The following is a 9,653-nucleotide window of genomic DNA, read 5'->3' on the forward strand; positions in this document are numbered from 1 at the left end:
GCCTGCCCGTGTATGCTCCCACAAATGCATTACAGCCTGCCTCTGTTCGCACAGCCTCTCAACCATGTGCAGGGTGGAGTTCGACCTTGTTGCAGCGTCTATGATTAGGCGGTGCTTGGGGAGGTGGAGCAATCGCTGCAGCTTCTGCATACGAGTGGAGTGGACGTTTGAGCGACGGATGTGCGAGCATAGTCTTCGCACCTTATGGAGCAGGGATGTTAACTCCGGATAATTATTAAGGAAGCACTGCACCACCAGGTTCAAAGTGTAAGCCAGGCAAGGTATGTGTGTGAGTTTTGCATGGGCTATGGCTGCCACAAAATTACGGCGGTTATCACTGACTACCTTGCCTGGCTCAAAATGTAGACTGCCCAGCCATGACTCAGTTTGTCGCTGCAAGTAGTCGGCCAGTACCTCCGAGGTGTGTCTGTTGTCGCCCAAAGACATCATCTTTAATACAGCCTGCTGACGCTTACCACTAGTTGTTCGATAGTGGGACACCTCGTGTGCAACACTGCCAGCTGCGGATGGAGTACTTGTGCGACTGCGCTCTGTGGACGAGCTTTCGCTGATAGAGGAGGATCAAAAGCTTACAGCCAACTGTTTCCTATACTGTGGGCTAGGCAGCACTGTTCCACCGCCACTGTCCTCAATGGAGCCTGCATCCACCACATTAACCCAGTGCGCAGTGATGGACACGTAACGGCCCTGGCCATGCCTACTGGTCCATGCATCTGTTGTGAGGTGCACCTTTCCACTCACTGACTGTTTTAGTGCATGAGCAATGAGGTCTTTCACATGCCGGTGGAGGGCAGGGATGGCTTTTTGAGAAAAGAAGTGCAGACTGGGAAGGTCATAGCGTGGGACAGCGTAGGCCATGAGGTCGTGGAAAGCTTCGCTTTCAACCAAACGGTAGGGCTTCATCTCTAATGAGATTAGTTTGGCAAAGTAGGTGTTCAAACAAAGTGTACGCGGATGAGAGGATGAGTACTTTCTTGTCCTACTCAGAGTGTCTGGTAGGGTGAGCTGGACTGGAGAGCTGCATATGGGGGAAGTAGCGGTGGATTGGACGGAGTGAGAGGGGGTTGGTGATGGTATTGGTGGTCATGGCCTAGATTCAGTGTTGTTTTGCAAAACCATTGTGATTCCCTGAGTGCTTTGGCCTTGCAACGACACCTCCACATTTAGTGCTGGTGGTGTGCTTAACGGTGGCAGTGGTCTTACATTGGGGGAAGCAATGGAGCGTTGCTGGCTACCTTCAGTCAGAGCAGGTGCACATGTGGTACCTGAGGTTTTGTAGTCCGTCCACGCTTGCAAGTGCATGTTGATTAAATGTCTAAGCATGCAACTGGTATTCAAATTTCTGAGTTATTAACCTCGGCTAAAGGTCCTTCCGCACTTCTTACAGGTAATCTATGCCTCATCAGTAGGATTTTGGATAAAGAAGTGCCACACTGCACTCTTCCTACTATGGTATACGTTTTCTGGCCTTGCACGCTGTGCTAAGTTGACCGTCTGGCCAAGCTGTCCTGCAACTCTTTTAGTTTTTGCTCCACGTTTTTGGACAGCTATGGGCCTGGCAGATAACCGCTGCTGCGATGTCAATGCCTGCTGCGGATCCTTCTCCTTATTTGAACTATTGCCAGCGCCACCCACCTCCTCCAATGGATGCCAATCCGGGTCAAGAACTGGGTCATCCATCACCTCCTCTTCAAAGTCAACTGCACCTTCCTCTTTACCTTCCTCTGTGTCACCGTGTAAGGTGGTATAGTATGCGGGAAGGGGCACCTGAGTTTCATCAGGGTCAGATTCTAACACAGTACACTGCAAGGACAATGTAGTGCTCTGAGTGAATGTACCAGCAGATAAATCTAGCAGTGGCTGTGCATCAGTGCACTCCATGTCAGATTCATCTTGGACTGGGGAATTCTGGATTTGACTGGATAACCCAGGCATGGTATGTGGAAAGAGCTCCATAGAGTATTCTGAAGTGTGGGCTGCCGCATCCTTTACTTTTGGTGGGGATGAAGGACACAAGAAAAGGTGTTTTTCCTGACCAGAACCCTGCAGGTTTCGAACGTTCAGAAGAGTAGGCATAAGAGCTGGTGGCTGTTTCGGCAATGTTCACCAAAACCTGTTCCTGATGCTCCGGCTTTAAAAGCGGTTTTCCTACTCCAAGAAAAGGCAACCTTACAGGCCTTCTTGGGCCAGATGATGGCGCAGGCTCAACACCCTTAGCTGCTATTGTGCTTTTGCCAGAACCAGCCAATACACCACCACCATCAGTACCAGCTGCGCCCCCCTGCCCATGTCCGCGGACTCTTCCACCATACTTCCTCATGTTTGGGAAAATGTACCAAAAATACCAGCAGAGAGATGGTACTGTATGAGGAGTATCCAGCTGTGTAAGGTGTAATAAAAAAATTAAATCTACGTATAAATTTTGTTAGTCACAGACGCTCTCACAGTATGTATTGGACCGTAATCCAACCAGCAGATATACGGAACTGTATCGAAGTGTACAGCTGTATACGTTTTTGTGTAACTAACAATCTCCATATATGTATTTACGGAGTGTCACACACACGCTGACTCTGTATCGATGTGACTGTAATGCGAGCGGCAGATATACAATACTGTTTGAGAATCGGACAGCTCTATACGGTGTCTGTATGGAAAATTGTCAATCTCCGTCTATTTGTATACGGACTGACACATGCTGTCTCTGTCTAGTTTTGACCATAATCAAACAGCAGATATAGAAAACTGTTTGAAAAGCGGACAGCACTCTAAGATGTTGGTCTGGAAAAACGGAAAAACTCCTTGGCTTTTTCTTCCAGAGTCACACCCAGATAGCTTCTATTTGTCCATGATACCAGACGGTACACGGTAGTGTGTGAGGAGCGTACACCGCTATACGGTGTGTGAAAAAATGAATGCTCAGTAACTCACCAGGACAAAATAATAAAAGTTGGAGTCCTTTGAAAAAAGCAGTTTGAACAGCAGTGTGCACACAGCAATGCAGCTAGCAGGTAGCCTTAAAAGGTAGCCTAATCACCACCAGCGCTGCTGCACACAACAAAAATCCTCCCCTTTCACTGCACACTAACTGTACAGTGAAAAGCGCTATCAGCAGAAGCAGTTTTTTTTTCTTCTTCCCTGCCTAACGCTCTCCCTGTTCAGAATCAGCAGCAGCACCGCTCCCTATTCTAAGATTGGCAGAAGTAAGATGGCGGTCACAGCCTTTTATACCCACTGTGATGCCACACAAAGCCAGCCAATCGCTTCAATGCCCTTCTCTAAGATGGTGGTGGCCGCTGCCCATATCATCGCGTTGCCCACAGTGCGCATCCACCTTCATTGGCTGAGAAAAGGCGCTGGAAGCATTATTTGAAACACGACTTTGGCGCTCTGATCGGCGACCTCATGACCGACCTCACGCTATGGCCGGGTTTCGATCGGCGAAACCCGACTTTAGCTAAAGTCGGCTATTTTTGAATTTGACCAACCCGTTTCGCTCAACTCTAGTGAAGGGTAGTCCCATAATATACCTTTATGGCAGATCACCAGGATAGGCTGTAAATGCATAGTAATGAAAATGTTGATCCCATCAATAGGACCTCCTATTTTAAGAATGGGACTCTTTCTGGCACCACAGTCAGTGGAGAGGTGGTCAATTACGCATGGACATGTATGGGAATTCTGAACACCTCGCCACTGAACGTAGTACATAATGGGGCCAAGTTTCCAAAGATAGTTGTGTTATTAGTGGGACCCGAAGCTATCATAAATTTATGGCCTATCCTTTGGATAGGCCAGAAATTAACAAAATTGGAAAACCCCTTTAGGCTAGGACTAAACAGCGATTTTGACCACAACTTTGATCACTCAGCCAACGATCCCTTTGTGCCTCCGATAAGTTACAGCATTAGGCTATTTAATTAGGACACTTTACAACCTGCAAGATACTATGAGAAACAAGTCCTAAATAAAATCCAACTGGTTCTGACTTTTTTCAACTAGCTAGTCATGGTACCAATGGGTTCGCAATGCTAACCTATTAACCTGTATTCTGGGCCGACGTGGCAGCAGCATAGTGTGAACTATAGCCAAGCAACCGTGTAGCTCTAGCCTTAGCCTCATTCAGACATCCAATTTTTGCATACGAGTAATATTCATGGTTTTCACGGATACCACTTGTAGTCTATGGGGCCATTTACATGTCCGATTTTTTTTCTCCAACCAAGTGGTCCATGGAAAATAATCGGAGACATGTCCAATTTTGATCTGAAAGTCGGACCAAACTCCGCAATGCAAGTCAATCGGTCCGTGAAATAATCAGAGTGCACTCGAATGACTTTCAATTGCAGTCTGATTTTCATGGACTGTCAGAATGAAGAAGGTGGAGAAATATTTTTTAAATTATTCATGTACATTAAAAATAGGATGAGACGCATCAGTCTGATTTTCTCTTGCATGAAAATATTCTTTAACCCTGCTGTTCTGTTCCCATGTACTATACACTTGTATTGCTCCTGGGTCACTATGACCCGGTTTATTAAATCTTGATTTTAGATACTCTAACTCAATTATTTTTATACCTTTTGCTTACTAGACTGTATGGGAACATGTTTGGAAATAAAAAAAGAAAAATGAAATTGAAATCTTTATTTTTTTTTTTTTATTCAGAAAAAACTTAATAAGCAAAACGAAAAATAGCAAACTACACATATGTGGCAAAGAAACCAAACCAAAACAAGCAGATCAGACATTTTGTGAAAAAAAATTAAAGATAATAAACACTTCAATTTGAACATATTTACATGGTAATATTACTCTATGTATTCTTGCATGAAGAACAATAAACATGGGCTTTGCATAAGAATTTTTTGCATCCAGAACATGTAATACTTGTTTTATTATCACAAGAATAAGGGCAATAGCTGCACCGTTTTCTTTTTATTCTTGAAGCACCGCTGGTAGAGGCCATGGGGGTAGAAGTTCTTGTGGAGGTCATGGTTTCACTTTCCTGAGCATGTTGCTGGATGCTCTGTACAAGGCCTGCTGCTCCTTCCGTTCTGGGTGTTACCTTTCTTTCTTCAATATACGGCCTAACCAGTGATTTTCCAAGTTCTTCTATAAAGAGTCTTCGTTTATGGAGTTTGTTTGTATTCCAATTCGGGTTGATTTCCCTCCACAACACAAAAGCAATGTATGCCGACAAATCCAGAATGTTGTAAAACAGAATCATAGGCCACCGATTTGTTATTCTTTTGCAGGTATATGTCCTAATGAGCTGATCTAATGTGTCTACACCACCTTTGGTTGCATTAGAGTCCAAGATCATGTTAGGTTTTTTATCTTCCCGGGTACTTACTGCATTATCATGGTGGTTCATACTCATTAGCATTACTTGTTTATTTTTTTTTTGGAACATACGCAACAATTGTTGTATTTGCAGTAAAGTAGAACATGGAACTATGTACATTTCTTTTACTCAAGATACCTTGCGGTAGTTCAGGCTTGTTTTTTCGGATCGTACCCAACATGGTAAGTTGTCGCTTTTGTAACATTTGCCCTAGTTGGTAGGAAGTAAAAAAATTATCACATGTGACATTTTGAGGCCTTTAGAGCTCAGCTTTACAAAATAAGGCCCTCTTAGGCTGGTTTCACATTAGCGCTTTTGTGCGCAGCGCATCGGGCGCACCAGTGCGCATGCGCACTGCGCACCTATATTTTACATGATGTGCGCATGGTCTTGCGCATATTTGCGCTTTCGTGCGCATGCGTTTTTTTGTCTTTTGCGCCAGGCGCGTCAGACGCAACATGTTGCATTTTTGGTTCCGCCCTGTCTCGTTAAAACAACACATGCGCACGGAATGCGCACGGAATGCGCAAAAACACCACATTGGAGCCTATGGGAGCGCAATACTTGCGCATGGTCTTGCGTTTTTATGCGCATGCGTTTTTTACATAAACATGACTGAAATTTGGTCTAGACAGTAAAAAAAAAAAATTGAACCAAGGTGATAAAATGGTGTGGGCACTGGGATTCCACAATACTTTAAGGATTGCTCACTAGTGGACACACAGCACAAGCTGCACCAATGTAAGTATGAAAAACCTAATGTCTGGCTGAAATTTCAATACATTTCTATGTACTTATGTCTCTTTTTTTTTTTATTGCAGCATGTCTTCATCTGGTGAAGAATATGTCCCCGGGACAGGGCAAGAGGCAGAAGAAGTGAGTACTATGCTTCCGTATGGATTTGAAAAAATAAACACATGTGATTAATTTTTTTGGTTTAATTTTCAGAGCTCATCCTCCATCACGCCACCACCACCGGAGGAACGGCAGGAGCAGCAAGGCCAAGTGCGGGCGGGTAGACGTGATGTAAGTACAGACGGACTGTTTTTTTTTTTTTTTTTTACTTATTTTCTAGTCTGGTTTTTTTTTTTTTTTTTTTTTTGGTATTTTTTAATTTTTTTTTTTTAAATTTTCATGGTTGTTTTTTTCGATGTTTGTTGTTTTTTTCCATTTATTTCCATTTAAAACAAATAATTTTTTCATGGATTGTTTATCTAGGGCTCAAAGTGTGTATGTGTGTGTGTGTGTGTGTGTTTGTGTGTGTGTGTGTGTATGTTTGTTTGTTTGGGTATATGGGCACGGGACTATGGGATGGAGGATATATATGATGGGTATATGGGCATGGGATAGAGGATATGTATGATGGTATATGGGCACGGGACTATGGGATGGCGAACATGTATCATGTGTATATGGGCACAGGCATATGAGATGGCGAATATGTATGATGGGTATATGGGCACAGGACTATGGGATGGAGGATATGTATGATGGAATATGGGCACGGGACTATGGGATGGAGGATATATATGATGGGTATATGGGCATGGGATGGAGGATATGTATGATGGTATATGGGCACGGGACTATGGGATGGCGAATATGTATGATGGGTATATGGGCACAGGCATATGGGATGGCGAATATGTATGATGGGTACAGGACTATGGGATGGAGGATATGTATGATGGAATATGGGCACGGGACTATGGGATGGAGGATATATATGATGGGTATATGGGCATGGGATGGAGGATATGTATGATGGTATATGGGCACGGGACTATGGGATGGCGAATATGTATGATGGGTATATGGGCACAGGCATATGGGATGGCGAATATGTATGATGGGTACAGGACTATGGGATGGAGGATATGTATGATGGAATATGGGCACGGGACTATGGGATGGAGGATAATTTTAAATTTATATAACTAACCACAGTTAGTTACTATGCCCGGGCAGCGCCGGGCTCTTCAGCTAGTTATCGATATTTTTTTTTTTTAAATCTTTCAAAGATTAATGTTTGTCTTTCTTTTCTAGGCTCCACAGCGGGAGGAGGACCTCGCCCTGGACAACGACGAGCTCATCCGTCTAGTCCAGGAGCGAGTCCCGTTGTGGGACACCCGTCACCAACTGCACTCGGACAACGTGGTGATCCGGCGGCTCTGGAACGAGGTGGCCGCATCGCTGATGGATGGCTGGGACAATGCCTCTCCCCGGGTCCGCAAGGATTTTCGTAAGTATTTAAATGCAGTGTGATGCAGCAGTGATCTTGGCCGGGATCACCCAACTGTGTGTGATGCTATTAACTCCATGGAGTTTCTATCATCACACACAGTTGGATGATCACAGCCTCCAGTGCATAGTCTTACTTTTTTTCTTTTTTTTTTTTTTCCATCACAGTGAACAAAGTCAGAACCCGTTGGCGCTCGATGAAGGACCGCTTCAACAGGGATATCCGTCAGGAGAATAAGGTTCGCAGTGGTGCTGCGGCAAGGACCGGCACGAAGTACCGATACCATCGTGCCTTGGCATTTTTAAGACCGGTCCTTGCCTCCCGAACGTAAGTATTTTCTAGTTGTATTGTGTTTTATTCTGTGCTTTTCTATTCCACAGGAGTTGGCGATTGTTAATTTATGGTAGTAATTTCTTTCTTTTCTTTTCACAGCACCTGGAGCAGCACCCTGCAACCTGGTCCCGAAGCGGTCCTTCATCAAGCTGCCCCGGACCCCTCCCAGCCATCCATCAGCGAGGAAGCACCTTGCAGGTCTGCACCACAGTCATCTGGAGACCAGGAAGCTGGTCGCTCAGGTGTTCCCCTGTCCCAGGTCTCTGCCACTGGTTTTGCGGGCACTTCCCGCCAGCAGCGGCAGAGGACCTTGGACAGGCCTCTCATGCCCGAGTTCGTTGAATTGAGCTCGGTCTTTCAGAGTAGCCTCAAGGCACTCTCCGATAGACTTGAGAGTGGTTTCCTCCTTTTGGACCAACGCTACAAGTCTATCGAGGGTCGCCTTGAGCGCCTGGAAGTCGACCTCGCCAGACCAGCGCATCATTTTTATACCCAAATAGCTCGGGACACGGCGGAACACCTTACCCCTGACCTCCAGTTGACTGTCATGCAGGCCTGCAACAATGCTTTTATGCAGGCTATGCAGCAGAGTAGGATTATGCAGCAGTCAGTGGTGGCATTTCCACCGGTGCCACCACTGACTCGTTTTACAGCATTACCTACTTCTGCTGCATATCACTGCACAGCCACCACACTTCCAAGCCTCGCCGGACACCAATATACCGCCCCAAGTCCGAGTGCAGCTGGACACTTACCCGCCAACACCATGCCAAGCGCTGCTCCTGCCTGGCCCACCACTGCTGCCGCCACCACCACTGGATGGCCCGTCGTCACCACCCCTGCCTTGAGCGCCGCAACCACCACCACCAGCGGGAGGACCACCCCGGTATGGACCGCCACAGCCACCACGCCTGCATGGACCGCCACCACCACCACCACCACCACCACCTCGGAGCAGCATCAGCTGGGGGACCCGCATTCAATATTTACGGCCCCTGCCAGGACATCCACCACCTCCAGCATGCCACAGCTGGAACAAGATCCTGGCAGGCGGTCAACAAGTGCCAGGCGGTCCCCCAGCTCCAGCCAGTCCCCAGCCTCCAGGCGTTCCAGAGGCTCAAGGCAGTCCAGAGGCTCAAGGCGGTCCAGAGGCTCAAGGCGGTCCCCGGGGTCTAGCCAGTCCTCAGGCTCAAGCGAGGACAGCAGGAAGACGACGGGCCACCGTCCTAAAAAAACAAAGAGGAGGACTCTTACCCTCCCTCCTCCCTCACCTCCCACTTCACAACTTTCCTTGCCTCAGCTCCCTTCCCCCACTTCTTTGGTTCCTCCTTCCCCTAGAACCCCTTACTCCACCCAAAGCCGTTCCTCATCCCTCCACACCCCCCAGTTTCCAGAAACTAAAAAATAATTTAAATAAATGTTATATTTTTTTTTCAAAATAATGTTTGGTTATTGTGTCTTTCGCCGCCTGCACACACTGCGCCCTACACTATGGTTTGTTTTTCTTTACTTTACACCGGATGGTCAGCCATCCAACTCTGAAAGGGATACTATATTTCTTTTTTTTTATATATATATATATATATATATATATATATATATATAAATAAAACAAAAATGAAATATAGTATCCCTTTCAGAGTTGGATGGCTGACCATCCGGTAGAAAGTAAAGAAAGGGAAACCACCAAAAAAAAAAAAAATTTATATA

General features: G+C 45.9%; 1 protein-coding gene across 1 annotated transcript; it reads left to right on the forward strand.

Annotated features, from left to right (window-relative positions):
* The first annotated feature begins 7,246 nt into the window (after positions 1-7,246).
* LOC141099760 (uncharacterized) lies at positions 7,247-9,351 on the forward strand. The gene is made up of 2 exons (XM_073587795.1): positions 7,247-7,937; positions 8,043-9,351. The coding sequence occupies exons 1-2, from the start codon at positions 7,807-7,809 to the stop codon at positions 9,349-9,351; spliced, it is 1,440 nt and encodes a 479-aa protein (XP_073443896.1). The 5' UTR covers positions 7,247-7,806.
* Positions 9,352-9,653: the final 302 nt, after the last annotated feature.

The sequence above is a fragment of the Dendrobates tinctorius genome, unplaced genomic scaffold (genome assembly GCF_039654945.1).
Source record: "Dendrobates tinctorius isolate UK_male_01 unplaced genomic scaffold, ASM3965494v1 ptg000010l, whole genome shotgun sequence".
NCBI lineage: Eukaryota > Metazoa > Chordata > Amphibia > Anura > Dendrobatidae > Dendrobates > Dendrobates tinctorius.

Excerpts from the sequence above, each read along its gene's own strand:
- LOC141099760 (XM_073587795.1), top strand. The coding sequence starts at position 7,807 with ATGAAGGACCGCTTCAACAGGGATATCCGTCAGGAGAATAAGGTTCGC. Across the intron at positions 7,938-8,042 it reads CCGGTCCTTGCCTCCCGAAC|CACCTGGAGCAGCACCCTGC; the intron begins GTAAGTATTTTC and ends TTCTTTTCACAG.